Below are 26416 nucleotides of genomic sequence, written 5' to 3' on the forward strand. Positions count from 1 at the left end.
ATAGCGGAAGTAGAGAAATTTGCACCCCAGATCTCCGCAGAATCGTCTGAGCCTCTGGTTTAAGCCTTCCTCTCGGCTCCAAACCAGAGGACCGCGATCGCTTCTGGGAACGATACTACAAATAGTTAGCTCAGATTCCACCCTGTGAGCGAGGCTTTCTGCCTTCACCAACTTCGCCAGCCGCCTGTATGAACTGAGGATGACCTCTGAACCCAGACGGCAGGAGTCATTGGTGCCGACATGAGCAACAATTTGCAGTTGGGTGCACCCAGTGCTCTCGATCGCCACCGGCGGGGCCTCCTCCACATCTCGGATGAGACCCCCTGGCAAGCAGACAGAGTGAACGCTGGCCTTCTTCCCCGACCTTTCCGCTATTTCCCTAAGGGGCTCCATCACCCGCCTACCTTTGGAGCTCCCAATCACTAATAAACTCCTCCCCCTTTGTGCCTGCTCGGACCTTGCAGAAGGAGCGGCCACATGTCCACTCACAGGCAGAGCGGGCGATGCCACACGGCCAGCCTCCACATTGACCCTCCGCCTCGTGTGCCGCGAACGCTGCTGAACCTGCCACTCCCCTTGGGGAGAGGGTGGCCCAACCGCGCCCGGTACCCGCAAAGATGTCTCGACAGCAGGGACAGTGGGTGAAGCATGTAACACCTGGGGTGTACCATGCAACACACCAGACTCCCCACTGCCGCTACACTCCGAGGCAGCAGCCTGAAGACGGCTGACTGCGGCTGTCAACACGTTCAGCTGTTCGCGAACAGTGGCCAGCTCCTCCTGCATCCGTACACAGCAGTCACACATCCTATCCATCCTAAGAAATCAATTTACTGTAGAGAGTTAATCAACTTTTAACTAGACTGCCAATTCACTAAAGGCGGCTGATAGTTGACTAAACTGTGGTTACTAGACACTTCTTGTAGAAAACAATGAAAATAGCACTACCTGTCTCTGGACTCTATTCAAAACAAATACTAGCACTACTGGCCCTGTGGCTGACTAAAGGGACTCTTACTGTATTCAAAACACGAAATCTATGGAACACTATTACTAGCACTTGACAATTAAAGCTTCCTAAAAGCAAAAACACACAGAAGAAGAAGTGACAAGTAAGAAAAATACAGTTAATACTTCAATTAATGTAGCTTGCTGCACAGCATACGTGACACAAATGGCAGTTACGACGACACTTGTATGCTACAGCAATGATGAATATTTATCTTGGGCTACACTACATAGCAATCTGTTACAACAATTGTATTGTCATGTTCAGATATGTTGGCTTTGCCAGCCCACAAGCAGATTGTCACATTCCTACATAACCTAGGTCTCATGCTAACTGTAGGCCAGTCTGTCTGTCTTCCATTCACATTTATTGGCTTCTCCAGCTCATGACCACACTGTTACATTCCCAAACTGACCTAGGCCTTGGGCTTCACTACAGATCAGTCTACAAGCACATCTAGTTGTTTCCATTCACCAAATAATACAAAAATCTGTAACTAGCTACAAAATTCATTGTAACCAGATCAGCAAAAGTTATTGTGGTGCTCTCCATGTCAAAAACAATAAATTGGGATCTTATGCCAAAAGATTCAGCAATTTTTTATTGCCTATTATGTACTATCGCTCTTTTGACTATGACCATTGTCAATTAATTACCAACATCCACAAGTAATGTAAGAGGCACAAACACCATAAGTGCCCTTTAGCCACAAGGGGGAAGTATCAAAAACTTCGTCTGGAAGTGTAATTGCAATTACGATAGATGTTGCTTACAAAATGCTCATTCAGCCAATTCTTGACTACGGTTCCTGAGTCAGAGACCCTTAATGAGCTGGATTAATGGGAGAGATAGAAAAGATTCCAGAAAGATCTTCACAGTTCATTGCTAGTTTGTCTAATCAACTCCTATGTCACAGAAATGGTCAGCCTACGCAAGTGGGAGACATTACAAAAAAGACCCAGTGCATCACATCATGCCTTTCTCACAAAATTCTGGAAGCTCTCATTCCAAAAATAGTAAAGAAACATATTACTTCCTCTAACATAAGTCTTGCTTAGTGATCACAAATATGAAATTAGAGGAATTTGGTGTGATACAGAGGTGTACTGCGAATCTTTCTTCCCATGCACCACCCATTAAGTGGAATAGGAAGGGAGAAAGATTATACTGCAACACTTTGTACCCACTGCCCTATACCATAAAACAGCTTGTTGAGTACAGATGTAGACATAGACATAGAACAGTCCTTTGCTGCAGCAGACCCAAAGGATGGAAGTGCTCTTTCCTCATGTGGTATTACACTCGGCCTTGTTTAATACTTGTGGAGGTTATAACTGAAAGAAAGAACCCATCCTCATTGTAATAAATCTAGGGATGAAAGACATTACCCAGATCTCAAACTTTACTGCTGTTTGTGAAAATCATCACTCCATGGTGGAAGCTTGTAGTAGTAGTAGTAGTAGTAGTAGTAGTAGTAGATTCGAGCTTTCAGTTTGAACCTGTGATGCGATCAACAAGGCGACTGTTGGTAATATGTAAAGACTATGGTGACTGTCACATGATACAATCACACGTTGAAGCATTGGGACCCCTGCAAGAATGTGGGGGTTTGGACAGGGACATTCTTGTAATTAACATCTTCAGACATATTGAAAGACCGAGGAAGGTGATGTAGTGGTTAGTACACTGGAGTCGCATCTGGGAGGATGACAGTTCAAACCTGCGTCTGGCCATCCTGGTTTAGGTTTTCCATGATTTCCCTAAATCGCTTCAGGCAAATGCCGGGCTAATTCCTTTGAAAGGGCATGGCCAACTTCCTCCCCCATCCTTCCTTCATCTGATGGGGCCTATGACCTCACTGTTTCGTTCTCTTCCCCAAACCAGCCAACATATTGTTAACTTTGGAAAATACAGGTTTTAGCTGGTACATAAATCCAACTATCGAATGCACAGTGGATGAAAAAAAAAGTTATTGTCGTGAGATATTCATTAGCCTTACCTTCTCACAAGCAAACTATCTATTGAATCCAACTGAGATGTTATGCTACACTACACATCGGTTGATTACAAAAACCTCCAATAAAAAATTGTACTGTCAATGGTCAGAGGACTATAGCAGTAGTGTAGACTTCACCATATGCCATGATAATATATGTATATTACATTCAGAGTTGAGTAAGGCTTGTGAATGGGCAGATGACTAACCTTTATCTATATAATCTGTTGTATTGTGAAATTGCAGTCCATCTGGGGCAAAATGCTGTTACAGTAATGGACATGTGGAAGATATGGAACAAAGAGAAGTTGCAAACCCAGCAGTGGACTATGGAACATGGCGCCCTCATACCATTGGCAGGTCTAGGACATCATCCTGACTGTTGCCACAACTCCATAGCTCTGCTTCAGGTATCATACCACTGAATGAACTTGTATTCTGTTAGTGTCTGCTGCACAAAAGATATCATCTAGAGATTTCTTTGGACAGGGTGCACCTGATAACAAATCAAAGATAACTTCAATTAAATGGACTCATGAGGGCAGCAGAAGGTGTGTTGATTGATAGCAATTATCTTTTCTGGCGGGGCTGACTAATTTTGTTAACAGTGATTGCCTAGTATATGCGAACCACTGTAAAAGTGAAAATCATCTCCAACTGTTCATTACATAGTGTAATTTGAAATCTATGCCTGCGATTAGTTTCTAGTGATCATGGGTGGTCATGTCTATTAATGTTTGAGTGCAACCAACAGCAGAGATTTGATGTCCAACATGATGCTAATTCTTCAAAACAGTCACATAGCTTGTTCCAGCAAGATAATATTTGACATAACACTGTATTCTTCAAAAGAACTTATCCCTTTGTTAATTCACCTGACATGATTTCAATTAAATTTTGCCACTAAGCACGGCAGTATTAGGAAGATTCTCATTAAACGCCAGTGGCAGTGCTACAAGGGAAGTGCCATGCATCACAGAGAGATTTACTGCTGAAATTCTGAAAGTGTACATTCCAAGATGATTAGGGTACCCTATTGCTTACATTGCATATGCATGCAGGTAATCCCCCCCCCCCCCCCACACACACACACACACGCCCACACAAAACAAAACAAAAAATCCTCACCAAATGACCATGATGGGAAAATGAGAGAAAATAAAACTCATACAGATGCTTGCCAACAGTCATTCTTGTAATGCACCATTCATGAGTAGAATAGGAACAGTAAAATATAGTTTTGCAGCAGTTAGCTCTACTGCACGAAATAAGACAGCATCTTGAGTACACATGTATGCATGGACTTTGGAGAGGAAGTTACATGTGTCATCCTGTGCTAAGACCATTGCGTAGCAAGAGTGGTGCATTATCAGAAGAGGGTACATGTTTTATGTTTCATACAGAAATAGTTCTGCTGCGGTACAGATAACAGATGCATCACAGTGTGTGAATGGAATGACATGGCAACTGGAAATGTCCTTCAGAGTTGAAGTACATGCGCAAAACGTCTAACCTGCTCGCAGATTCACTGTGAAATTCTGGTGGTATATGGACCAAATGCAATGAAATGTCCAGCTGTAGTGAAATGCTGCCAACAGTTTGACCAAGCCCAAACAGATATTTGTGATGCTGATTGAGTAGGAAGACCATTGATATTGACCACAGATAACAATGCCTAAACAATCAAGGAACTGATCTGCAGCAATCCAAGTGCGACTGTCACAGACATTGCTCAACAGATGAGCATCTCGATAGGCATTGTTCATTGTACTGTTTTAGATAATCTGCAGTATCGGATTTCTTGCTGATGCTGGGTTCCGTGATTACTGTCACCTGGACACAAAAATGCAAGCTTTACACTGTTACTCCAAGGAAGGCAATGATTTCCTAAGCCACATCATTATGGGCGATGAGACATGTGTCCATATTTTGTGCTTGCAACAAAGAGTGTACCTGTGGATTGGAGCACCTCTTTGCTTCCACAGAAGAAATGCAAAGTTGTGCGACCTACTTGGAAGGTCATGGCCTCCATTTTCTTCAGCAATGAAGGAGTTGTGTACACAGAGTTTACGCCGAAGAAAATAACCATTACTGCCAATTTGTGCAAAGCAACGTTGGTATTGCAGTGCAGCACCTGAAAGAACAACAGACTTGGAAAATTGAGCAAAGGCAATGTTCTCCTGCAGAACAATGCAACACCCTCTGTAATGTGTGCAGCATTGCCATAGAGTCCAATTCTTGTGCCATGTTGTCCTTTTCAGAAAGGTGAAAAAGCATCTGGATAGGAAAAAGATTTTCCAACAGTGGCGATGTTCACACAGTGGTTCTGGAATGACTGCAAAAGAAAGGAGCTGATTTCTAGCATTGAGGAATTGAATGATTTGTAGGACAGTCTGAATGTTGTATAGAGAGACTGTTGGCTATGTTGAAAAATAATGTCACGTATCTGTGTCACTTGGAGCTGTAGTGCAGAGTTCAATAAAATTTACTTTGCCCACTATAACAATGCATAACTTATTTTTTGAAACCCCTCTCAACAGATCTTATGCACAAAATGTTTGTTCAACTGCTTCTAACCTGTAAACAAATTTTCTATCTTGTGTACTTTATTTGAAATATTAGTTTATGACACACATGGTGCTGCAGAACAACTGATTAGTTCAAATTTGGTTTGTCTCCTGATATAACAGTTTTTTTCATAAAGAATCTTTCACTCTGTGAAGTTTTGAAAGTTCATGGCAGTTTTGAACTGTATGGCTGACCAGAACTTGAAGTAAGGACCTTGCCTTTTGCATAGGACCACAGAGCTGTATCTATCTCTGTCAGTCTTGTAGGAGAGTAACTTTGGTGATGCTGATTGAGTAGGAAGACCATTAACATTGACCACAGATAACAATACCTAAACAATCAAGGAACTGGTTTGAAGCAATCCAGTACAATGAACAATGCCTATCAAGATGCACTTTGTAGTGCTATCCAAGCAGACTCATGAATGCTCTCTCAGCTTCACTTGTGCCAGTATTTGCCACATACTCTCCAAACTTCACAGAAACTCTGCTGCTGTTTCAAAATGGTGCACACATCTCTGTAGGATGAAAAATTCATTCTGGAAACTAGTTCCTATCCTGTGCCAAAGCCATCTCTCCATAATATGCTTTCTTGTTAGAGTACTAGTCCTGCAATGTATACGGGAGAAATTCTGTGAAGTTTGGAAGACAGGACAAGATGTACTAGCAGAAGCGAAACAGTGAGGGTGGATCACAAGTCGTGGCTGGATAGCTTAGCTGGTAAGAGCATAGTCCATGAAATGTGAGGTTCCGGGTTCAAGTGTCAGTCCGGTGCACACTTTTGATCTGCCAGAAAGTAAGGCTGCATTTTAACAATTCATGTTTTTTGTGACAAGTTAAAAGTGAGTGCCAGAACATGCCTGTTGTGAGCAGTGCACTACCGATAATGCTATTTGACCATGCCCAGTGGAAGACTCGGAGTGTCAGCTTGCCTTTCATTCATTTCTACACCTTTCATACTCCACAGTTACTCTTCCACAAGACTGACAGAGATAGATACAGCTCTGTGGTCGTATTGGAAGTGATAAGCCTGTACATCTGATTCACTCACTTGTGATCATATAATCCGCATCATGTTCAGTCTGAAGAAAAATTCGGACTTCGCAGCACAATTCCTGACGTACTAGCAGTACAAAACTGCCTGTCATAAAATTTTTTCCTGTGCATATTTCAGGCAGTAAATGAACGTTAAAAGATCGGCAATCAGGCAACAGTGTAATTACATATATGGCAACTTCCTTTGCCAGGATACAGCAGTATTGCCACGCAGTTGGTGCAGTGGATAGCATTTTGGGTTAGTATGCAGGAGGTCCCCCCCATGAACCATGGACCTTGCCGTTGGTGGGGAGGCTTGCGTGCCTCAGCGATACAGATGGCCGTACCGTAGGTGCAACCACAACGGAGGGGTATCTGTTGAGAGGCCAGACAAACATGTGGTTCCTGAAGAGGGGCAGCAGCCTTTTCAGTAGTTGCAGGAGCAACAGTCTGGATGATTGACTGATCTGGCCTTGTAACATTAACCAAAACGGCCTTGCTGTGCTGGTACTGCGAACGGCTGAAAGCAAGGGGAAACTACAGCCGTAATTTTTCCCGAGGACATGCAGCTTTACTGTATGATTAAATGATGATGGCGTCCTCTTGGGTAAAATATTCCGGAGGTAAAATAGTCCCCCATTCGGATCTCCGGGCGGGGACTACTCAAGAGGACGTCGTTATCAGGAGAAAGAAAACTGGCGTTCTACGGATCGGAGCGTGGAATGTCAGATCCCTTAATCGGGCAGGTAGGTTAGAAAATTTAAAAAGGGAAATGGATAGGTTAAAGTTAGATATAGTGGGAATTAGTGAAGTTCGGTGGCAGGAGGAACAAGACTTTTGGTCAGGTGATTACAGGGTTATAAATACAAAATCAAATAGAGGTAATGCAGGAGTAGGTTTAAAAATGAATAAAAAAATAGGAATGCGGGTTAGCTACTACAAACAGTATAGTGAACGCATTATTGTGGCCAAGATAGACACAAAGCCCATGCCTACTACAGTAGTACAAGTTTATATGCCAACTAGCTCTGCAGATTATGAAGAAATTGATGAAATGTATGACGAGATAAAAGAAATTATTCAGGTAGTGAAGGGAGACGAAAATTTAATAGTCATGGGTGACTGGAATTCGTCAGTAGGAAAAGGGAGAGAAGGAAACATAGTAGGTGAATATGGATTGGGGGGAAGAAATGAAAGAGGAAGCCGTCTTGTAGAATTTTGCACAGAGCATAACTTAATCATAGCTAACACTTGGCTCAAGAATCATAAAAGAAGGTTGTATACCTGGAAGAATCCTAGAGATACTAAAAGGTATCAGATAGATTATATAATGGTAAGACAGAGACTTACGAACCAGGTTTTAAATTGTAAGACATTTCCAGGGGCAGATGTGGATTCTGACCACAATCTCTTGGTTATGAACTGCATATTGAAACTGAAGAAACTGAAAAACGGTGGGAATTTAAGGAGATGGGACCTGGATAAACTGAAAGAACGAGAGGTTGTAGAGAGTTTCAGGGAGAGCATAAGGGAACAATTGACAGGAATGGGGGAAAGAAATACAGTAGAGGAAGAATGGGTAGCTCTGAGGGATGAAGTAGTGAAAGCAGCAGACGATCAAATAGGTAACAAGACGAGGGCTAATAGAAATCCTTGGGTAACAGAAGAAATATTGAATTTAATTGATGAAAGGAGAAAATATAAAAATGCAGTAAATGAAGCAGGCAAAAAGGAATACAAACGTCTCAAAAATGAGATTGACAGGAAGTGCAAAATGGCTAAGCAGGGATGGCTAGAGGGCAAATGTAAGGATGTAGAGGCTTGTCTCACTAGGGGTAAGATAGATATTGCCTACAGGAAAATTAAAGAGACCTTTAGAGCGAAGAGAACCACTTGTACGAATATCAAGAGCTCAGATGGCAACTCAGTTCTAAGCAAAGAAGGGAAGGCAGAAAGGTGGAAGGAGTATATAGAGGGTTTATACAAGGGCGATGTACTTGAGGACAATATTATGGAAATGGAAGAGGATGTAGATACGATACTGCGTGAAGAGTTTAACAGAGCACTGAAAGACCTGAGTCGAAACAAGGCCCCGGGAGTAGACAACATTCCATTAGAACTACTGACGGCCTTGGGAGAGCCAGTCCTGACAAAACTCTACCATCTGGTGAGCAAGATGTATGAGACAGGTGAAATACCCTCAGACTTCAAGAAGAATATAATAATTCCAATCCCAAAGAAAGCAGGTGTTGACAGATGTGAAAATTACCGAACTATCAGTTTAATAAGTCACAGCTGCAAAATACTAACGCGAATTCTTTACAGACGAATGGAAAAACTGGTAGAAGCAGACCTCGGGGAAGATCAGTTTGGATTCCGTAGAAATGTTGGAACACGTGAGGCAATACTAACCTTACGATTATCTTAGAAGAAAGATTAAGAAAAGGCAAACCTACGTTTCTAGCATTTGTAGACTTAGAGTAAGCTTTTGACAATGTTGACTGGAATACTCTCTTTCATATTCTAAAGGTGGCAGGGGTAAAATACAGGGAGCGAAAGGCTATTTAGAATTTGTACAGAAGCCAGATGGCAGTTATAATAAGAGTGGAGGGGCGTGAAAGGGAAGCAGTGATTGGGAAGGGAGTGAGACAGGGTTATAGCCCCTCCCCGATGTTATTCAATCTGTATATTCAACAAGCAGTGAAGGAAACAAAAGAAAAATTCGTAGTAGGTATTAAAATCCATGGAGAAGAAGTAAAAACTTTGAGGTTCGCCGATGTCATTGTAATTCTGTCAGAGACAGCAAAGGACTTGGAAGAGCAGTTGAACGGAATGGACAGTGTCTTGAAAGGAGGATATAAGATGAACATCAACAAAAGCAAAACGAGGATAATGGAATGTAGTCAAATTAAATTGGGTGATGCTGAGGGAATTAGATTAGGAAATGTGACATTTAAAGTAGTAAAGGAGTTTTGCTATTTAGGGAGTAAAATAACTTATGATGGTCGTAGTAGAGAGGATATAAAATGTAGACTGGCAATGGCAAGGAAATCGTTTCTGAAGAAGAGAAATTTGTTAACATTGAGTATAGATTTAAGTGTCAGGAAGTCGTTTCTGAAAGTATTTTTATGGAGTGTAGCCATGTATGGAAGTGAAACATGGACGATAACTAGTATGGACAAGAAGAGAATAGAAGCTTTTGAAATGTGGTGCTACAGAAGAATGCTGAAGATAAGGTGGGCAGATCACGTAACTAATGAGGAGGTATTGAATAGGATTGGGGAGAAGAGAAGTTTGTGGCACAACTTGACTAGAAGAAGGGATCGGTTGGTAGGACATGTTTTGAGGCATCAAGGGATCACAAATTTAGCATTGGAGGGCAGCTTGGAGGGTAAAAATCGTAGAGGGAGACCAAGAGATGAATACACTAAGCAGATTCAGAAGGATGTAGGTTGCAGTAGGTACTGGGAGATGAAGAAGCTGCACAGTATAGAGTAGCATGGAGAGCTGCATCAAACCAGTCTCAGGACTGAAGACCACAACAACAACAACAACAATGCAGGAGGTCAAGGATTCAATTCTGGGACATGGATTAGTTATTTTTAGTTGCTAAAATAATCTGCATTGTACAGTATCTGGCATCTTAATCGTCATACATCAATTACAGTAGATCTTTTACAAAACATTTGCAGTTGCATACTACGAACACAGAAATGGAAATACAATCAGTTTTGTTGGTCAGATTTTAAAGAAAACTTTTGTACCTCATGGATGTGGATTCTTTCGCACCACTGCATCTACTAGATTCCAACTAATTTTGTGTGTACACTCCCCCAATAGTCCCATCGATTAATGATTAATACTAACTGTTATTATTGCCACGTTCAGGCCCATTACATTTAGTTAGGGTCTTATGTCACCAGTAGGGCTAGCAGCATGCTTTCCAAATAATTTTGTGGGATTATTGGGGTAGGGCACACAGATAACAGCTTTGGAATCTAGTAATCGCAGTGGCATGAAACAGTTCTCGTGCACAATGCACAAAAGGCTTCTTTAAAAGCTGACCAGTGAAAACGATTGTACTTCCATTCCTGTGACGTACTACATAACTGCAAATGTTTTGTTGAAGACCCACTGTAATCACTGTATGACGATTAAGACATCAGATACCATACCACGCAGACTACTTTTGGCAAATAAAAACAAATAAGCCTCAACCCACAACTGAACCCTCGACCTCCCGCATGCTAACCCAAAACATTATACACAGCAGTATATACAGCACTGCTCTGTTTGGTGACAGAGATGGTTACCGTACATTTGGTTACAGTGGTGCCAGATGGCTAATCTTTGACATCCATTTACTGCCCGAAATATGTGTCAGATGACATTTTGTGACAGACATTGTTGTATTGCTAGTACGTGTGGGATCGCTCTGTGAAACTCCAATGCACGAATTTTTCTTTCCCCTGTATAACAACATATGGTGCTTTTCTATTGGAAATCTTGATCTGTTTGTTTAAGATAATTTCGCAGTGTTCACTAAATTCCATTTGTCTTCCATCTCTCTTATTCATGTTCCCTAATACAAGTTTACTGACCCATTTTGGATTTTGGTGGTTGTCTGCCCAGGCATTAAAGCATCATGTTGTAATGTTTCCTTTATCATTCTAAACAGTTCCTATTTTATATCACTCCTATCTCTGTATTTTTAACTGTTGTTGTTGTTTGTTGGAAAGTAAGCTTGTGTTATGCATAGAGCAACCAGAGACACCGTCAGTTTTATCTTCAATAATCATTGACATGGCAGGTATAAATTTTTGTTTGTACTTCTATTTCCTCTTAGAGAAATAGATAATCCCTTGATTAGATTCTGATTTTTCTTTTACAGCAAAAGTAATACTGACTTCATCAAATGTAAAGTCTCGAATGCCTTTCCACCTGGTTCCTGATGCACTAAGATATTCTATCTGATCTTGGAGCAGGATTTCTTTTGAGGACTATTTTAAAAATATGTATCTTTCTCTGTTGTTGTATGTCTGTTAGGACTGATTAAAAGTTTGTGCAAAATGTTTACCTCTTATGTATTCAGTTAAAAGGTCATTGACTTGTATATAATGGAATGAGTAAATGTAATGACTTACCATATAGTCCAGCTGCAATACCAGTTCAGTGTTGTTGGCTGGGACGTGTAGGTGTGCAGGTGTATGATTATTCTGTTTGCTCTGAAGGAAGATTTATCCAAAAGCTCAGCAAAGGCCTTACTCTTTTGTATGTGCCTCTTGATAGCTTAATGATTTGGTGAGTTGTTACTCCTTCCATTATGTATATTCCAACTGAATGTAATAAAGAAAGATGTCATTTAAAATATTCTGTCAGGTTATCTGATAATTCTTGTTCTTTTTTTATAACATGACTTGCATCAAATACCAGTCCCTGAGTAGTTATGAATAATCTTTATTTTTATGTTCCCTGCCAACAGGAGAGCTGTTGCTCAACGCTGCCCATCTCCTCCTATGATTAATCTTGTGTCACTGGGAGGGCAACATCAAGGAGTATATGGTCTTCCAAACTGTGGATACCCGGCACATAAATGGTGTGATTACATACGGAAAATATTGAACGTAGGGGCATACTGGAGGTAAATTCAGTTTTTGCAGTATTTATAAGAATTCATAAAGGTAAAGCTGGTGTTACCTTTGTTAAGTGATTTGATGCAGTTGAAATTTTCCCTTGTGGAGACAGATTGCAAAATAAGGGAAGTTTCAAATAAAAAGATGAAGACTCTGGAATCTCTTAAGTTCTACTCTTTGAGGGTTTAATACATAAAGGATTTGTGGAGCTATTTCACAGAGGTTTGGGTTTGGGTACTACTGCCATAAGAAGAACTGCCAACTTGGGGAACATAGAAACCAGTGTGATAACAATTTTACATATTTTCATTCACTGAAGTCCTACAGGGTAACATTCTGGGGCAGCAGCTCACTTAGACAAAACATTTCCATTGTACAAGAAAAATAGTTACGATTATGTACCGGTTTACACACACAAATATCCTGCGGGTGTCTACATTCGTACTTTATGAACTGCTGTGAACTGCATGGCAGAGGGCAATTCCCATTGTACCAATTATGAGGGCTTCTTCCCATTCCATTCACACATGGTATGCAGGAAGAATGGCTGGTTAAATGCCTCTGTGCATGCTGTAAGTAATCTAAATTTACCATCATGACCCCTATGGGAACGTTATGTAGGGGCTTGCAGTGTATTCCTAGAGTGTCATTTACAGCTCTTTCTGAAACTTTGTAAGCAGGCTTACTCTGGGTAGTTTTCATCTATCTTCAAGTGCCTTCCAGTTCAGTTTATTCAGCATCTGTGAGATTCTCTCCCAGGGGTCAAACAAACATGTAACCATTTATCCTGCCCATTTCTGTGTATGTTCGATACACCATGCCAGTTCTATTTGGTACAGGGACCACACACATGTTCTAGCATAGGTGACTTGAGTGATTTGTAAGCAATTTCCTTTTCAAACTGATTGCATTTCCCTCATATTCTACCAATAAACTAAAGTCTGCCACATGACTTAATCTTCTACTGAGCCTATGTAATAGTTCCATTTCATATCCCTACAAATCCTTACACCCAGGTATTTATATGAGTTGACCTATTCCAGCTGCGACTCATTGATACTTTGGTCATATGACACTACAGTTTTTCGTTTTGTGAAGCTCACAATTTTACATTTTTGAATATTTAAAGCAAACTGCCAATCTTACACCACTGGGAAATCTTATCAAGATATGACTTCATATTTGTGCAGTGTAATTGGATGTATAAAAAAATCTACTTACCAAGCAATAGCAGGAGAACACACCCATAAAGGTACAAAAATTTGAAAATTTCTGGGATTTCCAGAAAGCATTTGACATGGTGCTCCACTGCAAGCTGTTAACAAAGGTTTCAACATATGGAATCAGTTCACAGATATGTGAGTGGCTCAAAGACTTCTTAAATAATAGAACCCAGTATGTTGTTTTTGACGGCGAGTGTTCCTCAGAGACATGGGTATCGTCAGGAGTGTCCCAAGGAAGTGTGACAGGACCGCTGTTGTTGTCTATATACATAAATGATTACAGTAATTGGAGTTGAGTGACTGTAGGGAGATACAAGGGTGACTTAGACAAAATTTCCAATTGCTGTGATGAGTGGCAGCTATCCCTAAATGTGGAAAAATGTATGGTAATGCAGATGAGTAGGAAGGAAAAACTCGTAATGTTCCGATACAGTATTACTAGTGTCCTCCTTGACACAGTCAAGTTATTTAAATATTTGGGCATAACAGTGCAAGACAAAGTAAAATGAAACAAGCGTGTGAAAACTGTAATAAGGAAGGCAAATGATCATCTTTGGTTTACTGGGAGAATTTTAGGAAAGAGTGGTTCACTTGTAAAGGAGACTGCATATAGGAAATTAGTGTGACCTATTCTTGAGTACTGCTTGAGTGTTTGGGATCCGTACCAGATTGGATTGAAGAAAGGCATCGAAGTAATTCAGAGGCGGGCGATTAGGATTGTTACCAGTATGTTTGTGCAACAAATAAGTGTTACAGAGATTCTTCGGAAACTCAAGTGGGAATCCCTGGAGGGAAGGAGGAGTTCTTTTCGAGAAACACTCTTGAGAAAATGTAGAGAACCAGCATTTGGATTTGTCTGCTGAATGATTCTACTTCCACCAACATAACATTGTGTGTAAGGACCATGAAGATAAGATACAAGAAATTAGGACTCATATGAGGTGTATAGACAGTCGTTTTTCTCTCGCTCTATTTGCGAGTGGAACAGGAGGGGAAATGACAAGCAGTGGTACAGGTTACCCTTCGGTCCGCACTGTATGGGGCTTGTAGAGTATCTCTGTAGATGTAGATGTAGATCCCAATATTCTTCCATGGACACACTCAAATTTACTTCTACCTCTGTCAATGACTTTCTGTCCAAGGTAACATACTGCATCCTCCCTACCATAAAATTCTCAGTCCAGTAACAAATTTCACTTGGTACTCCATAAGATTATGTTTTTGAAAATAAGTGTAGGTGTGGCACTGAGTCAAATGCTTTTTGGAAATCGTGATGAGCATTTAGGAATGTTCACCACAGACTTTCATTCATTCACTTTTGAACAATACACACAGCTGTAATTTGATAATCTGTCCAAGGTAATAATGTCAAAAATAATCAATTATTATACTGATGAGGTGAAATGAAATTAAATGTTGTGTGGCCAGGGCCTCCCATCACGTAGACCGTTTGCCTGTTGCAAGTCTTTTGAGTTGACGCCACTTCAGCGACTTGCGTGTCGATGGGGATGAGATGGTGGTGGTGGTGGTGGTGGTGGTGGTGGTGGTGGTGATTAGGACAACTTAACACCCAGTTCCTAAGTGGAGGAAATCTCCGACCCAGCCAGGAATCGAACCCGGGACATCAGGAAAGAAGACTGAGATCTAGAAAGTAACACATCGTCAAATAGATTTCTGAATTTGAATTAACTGTCAAAGATAAATACAGTTCCATAACTGGAGATCAGTTAATGTTGCTGAATATAAACCCAACAAAAGGCTGTTGTCCTGGTAGTTCAGACTGTCCATTTGAGAAAGGAAAACTTGGACAGAATGGATTTAGTAGCAGTTATTGGCCAGATCCGTGGTTTGTGTGTAGGTCCCTGGCTCAGCTGTAGAGTGAGAAGCCATTACACAATGAGACTACAGTTAAATGATTGTAGACATTGAAAAGGAACAGTCACAGAAATTTAAAAATGTATTTGCATTTATAGCTTCAGTATTTTTGAAAAATGGACTAGTGTGCATGTGGAAGCAGAGAAAAGAAAGGTGCTCATAGGAAGTCATAGTTATTCCTGTATATGTATATGGAGACACATTAGGTGCACTATTATTATTATTATTATTATTATTATTTAGCTAAGCTACAAATTCTTAAAAATAATAATAATAAACTTTTGAACTGAAGTACACTTATGGTGTCCACAGCTCTTGAGCTGCATGCTGAATCTAATGATTTCTTTCAGCAGATGTTACATTGATTACATTTGTTTTTTATACAGAGAGCAGAAAGGAAACTAGATGTTCTTGCAGACTGACCCGTAATGTAGCCCAAGGCCTTGGTTAGGTTGAAAAGTGACAGTTTGATTGTGAGCTGGAGAAGTCATTGGATGTGAATGGGAGAAAACTAGATGTGCTGGTAGACCGACCCATAGGAAAGCCTGAGGTCTAGGTTAAGTTGGAATGTGACTGTTTGGTTGTGAGATGGCAAAACCAACAAATTTCAACACAAAAGTAGATTGATGTGTAACGTAGCCTGAGATACACATTTGTCATCCTACTTGTATGTCTTACACTGATTTTCCAAAAATTTTGACAGCGTGGTTAAATTATTACCTAAATAATAGAACAAAATGCCAGCTACCTTTATTTACAAATGATCGAAATTGTAAAAGAACATTCTGATTGGCTACCGATAACTGACTCACGATTCCTGATTTTCAGTTCCCGTTGTTCATCATGTGAGTTTTTACCAGTTTCCACCAGCACTGCAACAGTCGCTGACAACATAAGTGTACTTTTACCAGTTTTTGTGTTTTAATAAAATAAGGTAGATGGTGTACTGGCAATTTATAGCATGAGTTTTTTGTGTGTTATTTCATTGTGTTTGTTTGAAGGTATTATAAAATGTGATGTGAATGAGAAGTGCACAAACTGTTACAGGTTAGTGAGTTGTGGCATATTTTGCGAATAGTGTATCAACTCATTTCAGTGGGGTGAATGTAGCTAATGTGAAATCTAGCAATTACTCTCCTGTATCTGCAGGACATGTGGTAGAAATAGATCACTAGCAGTTCAGGAATTGAGAATATTATGCTATTCAGGTGTAGTTAGAGGATGCTAGACAATAATTAGACATGCTACAGAGGAGACGGTGGCGAAATGGGAACTGACATTCAGCAATGAGGCCTTAGGAAGAGAATGTACCCTGATAGTTTGCCTTTGAATGTTGATAGCAGATTTAGCCAGCTGTCAGTCATGTGGAGAGGAGCTTTCAGTAACTGTAAGGGCAAGTAAGATGAAGGAGACAACTCAAGTTGTTAGGAAACCTACAGTAAGAAGAAGAGGATTCTGCTGGTAGGTAGCAGTCATAGATGTGGTGTAGGCCCACGGTTGCAGGAGACACTAGGTACGGAGTAACAAGTCAGCAGTATTTAAAAGCAAGTGGTGGGCTCAGTAAGATGACAGAGTACTTGCAGGCTTTGTGTAAGGATTTTACTAAAGAGAATCAGGTACTGACAGTGTGAGAGTTTGAGAATAGTCTTGATAGGGACTGGACTTGTGATGTAGGTGGTGAGTTGGACTAGATTGGTACTCAAACCTGGACTCAGTTGGGAGTATCTGTAGGTTAGTCTGTAGTAGACAAAGCCTGCACCTGAATGGGACTGGGAAGGGATCATTGGTGATGCTTACAAGTGACAGTATAGTAGGTGGATCTGGGGTCACTGAGGGCCAAATTATGGTGATAACACACACAGAGAATTATTATTTATTAGAATGTAGCCAGGTTGGAGATATCTTTGCTTGAGGGAGATTCCTTTAATGCTAGATATTAGTTAAAAAAGTGAGGAATGCAGATCGGAAGAAGCAGTAAGCTTATTTAATAAAAATACTAGGGGGCTTAAAGGTAGAGTAGATGAATTGCTAATAATTATTGGCACTGGTATTACTTTTATCTCAGAGCATAATTTACATAGTGAAGAAATGCTAAGGTTTCCTTTGTGTTCTATGTAAGGTACTTGCAGAAGAGAGGTGTGCCCATTTATACCAAGTGTAATGTTTCATTCAAAAGTGTTGACATACCAAAATACTGTAAAGACCAAATATTTGAATGTTGGGCAGGAGAGTCTGGATTTTCAGGAAGAAAATTAATCTTAGTGACCACTACAGCTCCCCTGTTCAGACTACAGATTTCCTCTTCAGACTTGATGCTGTGCTAGGCTATGTTCTTAACAAAGACATGAGGTGGTTTTTATGTGGTATTTCAATGTAACATTTGTGATTGATTCCCCAGGGAAAAAAAGTGACTGGATTTGCTTATATCATACAGCCTAGTACAGACAATATACATTCCAATTGGAATTCAAGGAAACAGCTGCATGATCATAGACAGTATCTTCATAGATTATTCTCTAGTTGATGGGCACAGTGTGAGACAAATTAGTAATGGCCTGTCATATGATGATGCACACCTAGTAACATTGAAGGGAATCAAGGCAGATCCATATCCCAAAGTTGTAAACAAAATATTGAGAGATGTGAGACCTCTTGCACTGCAGACATTTGAAGCCAGTCTTGAAGTAGTAGTCTACATACATACAAATTATGACAAATATAATACATTTCTTCGAGCTTGTATCACTTTCTTTGATGTCTCATTCCCATTTTAAAAATGCAGGCACGTATGTAGTGATAACATTAGCAATTGATTTTGATAAATAATGGCACTAGACTACTGTACAGGTCATTTGTGGAAGAGATATCAGGGCAGAATGTGGGTGCTCGACATGTGAAACCTCTTTTGTGTGAGAATTAAACTGTTACTGATTCACCAACATTGTGCGAAATATTTAATAATAATTTTATGTAAGTAGTCAGCAGTTTAAATCAAAATTTTCTTTGCACAGCTAAATATGCAAAACTCTTGAAATCTGGTGTTTGAAGGCAAATACAGCACATACACGGGAAACAAGCAGAGATGAAAATTGAATCAATTATTAAATCTTTTAAGACAACATTCTCATGAGTATGATAAAATTTTCAAGTAGGGATATGAAGATCAGTGTGCCCTATGTTAGTTCTGTACTCAGTCATGTGTATGATGTGTCCTGGCGGATTGAAAGTCATTTATAAAACAGGTTGAAGAAATAATGTAGACTATTGGCCAATTTCTTTGTTGGCAGTGTTTTCAAAAGTTTTTGAGAAATAATTGTATAACATTGTTGTGGCAGATCTCATAATTTGCTGCTAGACTCAGAGTTTAGCTTCTGGGAGTATACACAGAGATTGCAATATATTCTTTTGTATGTGAGGCACTGGGAGGGCTGAATGATGTGTTGAGTACAGTAGGTATGTTCCCTGATTTAACAAAAGCACTTGATTGTGTGTGTATCACACAATACTTTTGCTGGGCTGTTTGGAAGGCCCAGCCCATAACTTTCCAAATGTTCTCAGTTGGGGAGAGACCCAGCGACCTTACTGGTCAAGGTAGGGTTTGACAACTGATAGAAATGTTCACTATGCATGGGCAAGCATTATCTTGCTGAAAATGTAAGTCCAGGATGGGTTGCCATGAAGGATAACAAAATGGGATGTAGAATATCATTGACATTTTGCTGTGCTGTGAGGCTGCCACAGATGACAACCAAAGAGCTCCTGCTATCAAAAGAAATAGCACCCCAGACCATCACTCCTGGTTGTCGGACCACATGGTGACAACAATTGGATGGTATCCCATTGCTGTCCGAGGCATCCCCAGACAAGTCTTCATTGCCATCAGAGCTCAGTTTGAAGTGGGACTCATCACTGAAGATAACTCTTTTCGAGTCAATGAGATTCCAGGCCGAAGACGTATTTGGAGACACTCTGGACAACAGTGGGATACCAACGTGACATTCGCCTGCCCCACTGCCTGATATCCAGAAATGAATGGTCTGAGGTAGCGTTTCTTTCTGTAGCAGGACCCCTTTGGTTGTCATCTGCAGCTGCCTTACACCACAGCGGTATGTCGGCAACATTCTACAACCCATTTTATTGCCCTTTATGGCAAGCCATCCTGGGCTCACATTTCTGCAAGATAATCACTACTCATACACAGCGAGAGCTTCTACTGCTTGTCTTCTTGCTTGCATACCCTACCTCGGCCAGCAATGTCGTCGGATCTCTTCCCAGTTGAGGATGTATATGGAGCATTATGGCCCTCCAACCAGCTCAGGTTTTGATGATCTAACGTGTCAATTGGACAGAATTTGGCACGATATCCTTCAGAATGACATCTAAGTAATCTTATCGATCAATGCAAAGCAGAAAACTGCTTGCATAAAGGCCAAAGGTGGACCAACATGTTATTGACTTGCTCAGTATGAAGCTCTTTCTGTTGAATGAGTTGTCCAATTTTTCTGAAATTATAATCATTTGTTTGTCTTTACGTGTACATCTACCAATTTCCATCCCATTCGCATAATTCCTATGTTGTGGATGATTTTTTTGTGTCTTTAATATATAGATTATAATTGATGTAGCTAATACAGTATTCAGTAACATTAGTACACAGTTTTCAGAGATCAGATTAATGTTTAGCTGCAACACAACTTAATGCTTTCAGTTTTTGACGTGGAACAGTCATAAAAGTGAAATTTTTTTTATTCCAAGGTGGTTAAACAGTCGAAGTCAAACATTTTCAATTCTTAGGACCGAGGTTAGGCAGAAGGCTTTCTTGGTAGTATGACATTGAAGATCTTGTGCAGAAACTGGATGCTGTAATCTTCACTGTTAGAATGATCTCCACGTGAAGGCTTGTTTACTTTGCTTACTTCCTTCCTGTTATTTTCTACAGTGTTACATTCTGAGGCAACTGTCTTTCACCAAAAGTACACTCATGCCAAACTAGGGTGGCGAGACTGACCTGCAATATCATTTCGTGAACTTTGTGTAGGTCGTTGTTCAGGTAAGTATCTCAAGATTCTAACTCTGCCCTCCCTGTACTTATATTCCATGATGGGATTTGTTATTGACAATACTGACTCATACAAAAGAAACTGCAACATTCATTCAGTGAACACAGTATCAGTTAACATAAAAGTGAATCAAAATTAAGTGCAGTAACTGAAGAGTGGAAATGGAAAATGTTCTAAGTGCCAAACCAAGCATTTGACAGGAGAATGAAAACTGTATATAAATGATTTGTATCCAAAAATTGAGAAGGTATTCTGATACCATAGGATTATGCTGCTCACCACATCACTGCAAAAAATAATGAGACACATTAAAAAAAGTAAATACTTTATCAAGAACATTCCAAGTTCCATACCAGGAAACTGATGCCAATACAATAAGGAAGTTTTTACAAGTTGATTCTTGCAAAGAAGAAAGCAGTGACTAACCACTGTTAATAATTCTATATTCACACAGATAGCACTGTAATCACTTTCTAACCACCATGTTCATCTTCAGATGGCATGTTACATTTCTGTTACAGGATGTCAACAGGTCATCAAAGTCACGAAAAAGTAATGAAAATTAACGGGTGGTCAGACATTTCCTTATAAAACTTTTGTAAATAATCTCATTTTAAAAGGTGTTAGGTACGATCTGAGTAAAATTGATCTGCTAGCCAAACATTTCCCATCCCACATTAGTAGTACTTGCAAGGTATAACTTAGCATCTGTCAAGTGGAGGAAGTGGGAAGAGTACACAAGTTTGATGCAGGAAGAAGTGGAGTGCTGGGGGGAAGGGGGGGGGGGGGGGTTGACATGCGTTGTGATATAGAAATTGAGGTCACTGTTTGTTTGACATATTTAATAACAAAAAACAATGGAAAAAGTGCAACAAAATATGGATAGTGATAGCACAGTCCAGTGACAAAGCAGACAGCAATGCAGCCAACACTGGTTAATAATACACTTTCTTCTTCTTCTTCTTCATCTTCATCTTTTTTATGCCACATCAGATTTGAGTTTGTTATACCATACAATTAGTATAATAATATTAAGTTATTTTTGGTGTTGTTTACATTAGTTGTTGGCTGTTTTTCTCCGCAACAACTAATGTAAACAACAGTAAATGTAATATAAATGTCAACAGTCATCTGAAGGTGAACCTGTCATTTGGAAACGGTGCCGACACTGTTTGTGTAAATAAACAGTATTATTTACAATGGCTGTTTGCTGCATTCTTCTTCATATTAATGAACTTGTATTTTGTGCACAGTCACAGTCTCAAAAATGTCTGTTTTTGACATAATTTTTATTTTTGATAATACAAGTACACAAATACAGCATTAAGTTTTTTACTGGTACAACTCTAGCTGACAAAAACCACTTCTCATATCTTTTAAATTTTGGAACTCCAGAGGAAACTGTAGCTTGGCACAAAGACCGTGCACCATCTATCGACAAATGTTTGAAATACTTGCCCAATGGTTTGGCACCTGGATCAAGCCTAGGGACATGCAACAGAGTACCAAGAAACCAATAGACTTGAAAAACCATTCACAAAACTGGTGCTTGGCTGATCCTTCGACAGTAGAATGTAGCTCCCCCATGGGCATAGATGCAGTCACTGATTCTGTTAGGAAGTGTGTTGTATGCTCTGCTACCATGAGTTGGCCCAGAGCTGTTGTAACTGGCCTTCAGTGCAATGGATATTGGCTCTGGAATGCGGTTGATCACCAGTTTTGTTCCACACGTTTTCTGTTGAATACAAATTGAGGGATCTTGCTGGCCAATGGAATACCCCCACATTGTGTAACAGTTCATAAAGACATGTCATGCGTCAGTAAGTGTAATACTGTGGAAATATAGCTTCAAGATATGTCTCATGAGAATACAGTATGTGTCATGTACAGTTGTGCCACCATAGTTTCCCAAATTCACTACTGGCCACTAAAATTGCTACACCACGAAGATGATGTGCTACAGATGCAAAATTTAAGCGACAGGAAGAAGATGCTGTGATATGCTAATGGTTAGCTTTTCAGAGCATTCACACAAGATTGGCACCGGTGGCGACACCTACAACGTGCTGACATGAGGCAAGTTTCCAACCAATGTCTCATACACAAACAGCTGTTGACTGGCGTTGCCTGGTAAAACATTGTTGTGATGCCTCATGTAAGGAGGAGAAATGAGTACCATCACGTTTCCGACTTTGATAAAGGTCGGATTGTAGCCTATCGCAATTGCGGTTTATCGTATCACGACATTGCTGCTCGTGATGGTCGAGATCCAATGACTGTTACCAGAATATGGAATTGGTGGGTTCAGGAGGGTAATACGGAACGCCGTGCTGGATCCCAATGGCCTTGTATCACTAGCAGTCGAGGTGACAGGCATCTTATCTGCATGGCTGTAACGGATTGTGCAGCCACGTCTCGATCCCTGAGTCAACATATGGGGACGTTTGCAAGACAATAACCATCTGCACGAACAGTTCGACGACGTTTGCAGCAGCATGGACTATCAGCTCGGAGACCATGGCTGCAGTTACCCTTGACGCTGCATCACAGACAGGAGCGCCTGTGATGGTGTACTCAACGACAAACCTGGGTGCACGAGTGGCAAAACGTCATTTTTTCGGATGAATTCAGGTTCTGTGTTCAGCATCATGATGGTCACATCTGTGTTTGGCGACATTGCAGTGAACGCACATTGGAAGCGTGTATTCATCATCGCCATACTGGCGTATCACCCGGCGTGATGGTATGGGGTGCCATTGATTACACGTCTCGGTCACCTCTTGTTTGCTTTGACGGCTCTTTGAACAGTGGACGTTACATTTCAAATGTGTTACGACCCATGGCTCTACCCTTCATTCGTTCCCTGCGAAACCCTGCATTTCAACAGGATAATGCATGACCGCATGTTGCAGGTCCTGTACGGGACTTTCTAGATACAGAAAATGTTCAACTGCTGCCCTGGCCAGCACATGCTCCAGATCTCTCACCAATTGAAAACGTCTGGTCAATGGTGGCCTTGCAACTGGCTCATCACAATACGCCAGTCACTACTCTTGATGAACTGTGGTATCTTGTTGAAGCTGCATGGCCAGCTGTACCTGTACACGCCACCCAAGCTCTGTTCGACTCAATGCCCAGGCATATCAAGGCCGTTATTACGGCCAGCGGCGGTTGTTCTGGATACTGATTGCTCAGGATCTATGCACGCAAATTGCGTGAAAATGTAATCACATGTCAGTTCTAGCATAATATATTGGTCCAGTGAATACCCATTTATCATCTGCTTTTCTTTTTGGTGTAGCAATTTTAATGGCCAGCTATGACCTGAACTTATACATGATGGATTCCCACACTATGACACTAGGGTTAACACTGGCGTGTGTCTCCAAAACATTGGCAGAATGTATCCCCTCACATCAGGTCACCAATACTTGCAGATGACAGTCATCCAATGTAGTTCAGCACCAAACCAAATATCATCATGGGAAATGGTGTGACACCACTCTTCAGCCTTTCATGTTTCCCAGATGCAGCACCACTTTAAATGACACTATTGTGGCCCCTGGCAAACTGTACAGGATGTCATGGAATTATTGTATAAATTTGATTACACGTGCCTGAATGGCTGATGCAGATATGAAGGGGCTGTGAAGTACAAACAATACAGCAATCCTCCTTTGACAGGGTCAGGCTTGGATCAGCTAGAGCCGTGACAATGCCTGTGATATTCACCACAACTCAACTCTGTCCAATATGAGACCTCTGCACGTGCCACACTCCTGGATATTGTTTAATTTGATCGACTGACTGTATGCAGACACACTATGATGTCCTTTCCATTTCCTGTCCAGTTCTTGTAAGATTGACTCACAAGCCCATGTGGTATCCTCCATGATTCTTAGTATTACTTACTATCTGTCTGTTGCAGTGCATGCCCATTACATACCCTGTTGGGGTGATGACATGGTAAAACAACGGTGCACTCTGGTGGCTGTTCTAGTTGTCATAGATCAATCCATCTCTAATCATTCATATATCTGCTGATGGTATGTATGTGTCTACATTGGATCATTCCATTTGGTGCTCAATGCTTTTGTTAATTAGTTCAGGATGTTTGTAGTGTCTTTTTCCTTCTGGCACTGGTTAAACATATTTCCATCCAGACAATTGGTGGTTACAAAGTATTAACCATTATCATTAACATTAGGGAATTGAACTATTGCTTGGGCTAATTAAAAATTTGGCATTGATGATGGAGTAAAATGCCATGTAGAGCAGGATGACAATACTGTGCAGATTTGGAGTGTCTTATGCACTATCAGTCTTTTCAGTAATCATTTGCATGCATTCAGAGCAAAAAATGTTGCTGACTTGTAATTTTCTGGTAAACAATAGATTACTGGGTATTTTAGTACTCAAATATATCCTAATTAGGCATTAATGTGTTTCATCATAGAGTACAAATATATTTTAATTATTTTTTCTAGACAGCAGAGTGGCTAATTAGATCCATTGATGTTGTGGACCACTGACATTTTCATTGTAAGAGATGGGCACCAAATATGTCACAATAGAGTGTTGCAAAGACCATCTTTTGAATATCTTTTTCTTCACACAGTAAATTGGTATTACAAATGTTAATATTGCAAAACTTGTGTTTTCAGAGAATGTTTTGGCAATTATGCGTTAGGTCTGCACTATTTCATAATGTCTTACATTTTTTGTGTTGTTAATAATTATCATTGTGAGAAATATTTTGTTGATGAGGTACTGAACAATTAAATGTTTTCACAGTTGGGTGCAGCGTGAATTAGTACAGGCAGAATACTGGCATGATCCACTGAACGAAGAAGAGTATCGCCAGAGAAGTATCTTCCTGGCTGACATAAACAATGAACGACAACTGAACGAGACCTACAGAACTAATTTACTGAAGCTAAAGAACCTTATCCTGGTGCGCTTTAACAATGACACAATTGTGGAGCCCCGAGAGACAGAATGGTTTGGCTTCTATCGTCCAGGACAGGCCAAAGAAGTGTACTCGTTGAGGGAGAGCCCACTGTACATTGAGGTAAGCCTGATACATGCACTGTTGCAGGATATTACAAAGAGTAAGAATTTAATTTCACTTGTAACAGGTACTCGGTTTCAACTAAATAGTTTCTGAATTTCATAATACTTTAGATATTACATGCTGTAGTTCTTGTTAAGCCCTTCCCCTGAAGCATATGAGAGCAGTTCATAAAGCTCATGTGTTTAAAGACAGAAGTTATTGCTAAACCAACTTGGTGTTGTTACTGTGTGTCAACATCTGGCATATAATGCTAAAATAAAAATTACAAAATTCATAAGTGAGTTTGGATTTTGCAGCCATTTTAGTAAAATGCGTTTCATGATTTTTGCCGTGACAAAAGAAGTGCAGTATCATTCAATGATTTATGTTTTGTTTTTGCATGGGAAAACATGACAAGATGAAGGGAAAATTGGAGACTGTTCATGGTGACACTTTGTCATCAGTGACAACAGTTACATAATGGTTCAACAAATTTAAACAGAATCGAACATAAACTTTTGATGAGAATCTCACAGAATGTTGAACATATGAACTGAGAAATAATTGATGTAGTCCATTACATGATTTTTCCTAATTATTGACCAAGGGTACACAAAGTAGCGAGAGTCATAGATTTGTTGCCAGGAATGGCAGTTAATAATTTACATGGTAGTTGGCCATCAAAAAACTATGAGCACGATGTGTACTGCTGTTGTTGAGTGAACAACAGATATGGCTTTCAATACAAAGAACTTTTTGTGTCAAGTTGTCACTGTTTATGATACCTGAATTCATCATTATACCCCAGAAACCAACCAGCAATCAAGTCAATTGTGTATGGTGAATCTGCTCCAAAGACGGTGAAGACATTCCCACCAGCTGGACAGAATATGTTTGGCAAGGATTTCTTGTGATGTAAATCATGACAGACTAATAAAAGTCCTAGAATAACAAGAAATTATTGG

At 40.3% G+C, this 26416-nt stretch overlaps 1 protein-coding gene across 1 annotated transcript in view; it reads left to right on the forward strand.

Moving 5' to 3' along the window:
* LOC124607255 (palmitoyl-protein thioesterase 1) overlaps positions 1-26416 on the forward strand; it is a 48851-nt gene that overhangs the window by 8915 nt on the left and 13520 nt on the right. The window contains exons 4-5 of the mRNA XM_047139530.1: positions 12090-12248; positions 25193-25469. Coding sequence (XP_046995486.1) covers positions 12090-12248; positions 25193-25469 — 436 coding nt within the window. The remainder of the gene's footprint in view (positions 1-12089; positions 12249-25192; positions 25470-26416) is intronic.

The sequence above is a fragment of the Schistocerca americana genome, chromosome 3 (genome assembly GCF_021461395.2).
Source record: "Schistocerca americana isolate TAMUIC-IGC-003095 chromosome 3, iqSchAmer2.1, whole genome shotgun sequence".
Classification (NCBI taxonomy): Eukaryota; Metazoa; Arthropoda; class Insecta; order Orthoptera; family Acrididae; genus Schistocerca; species Schistocerca americana.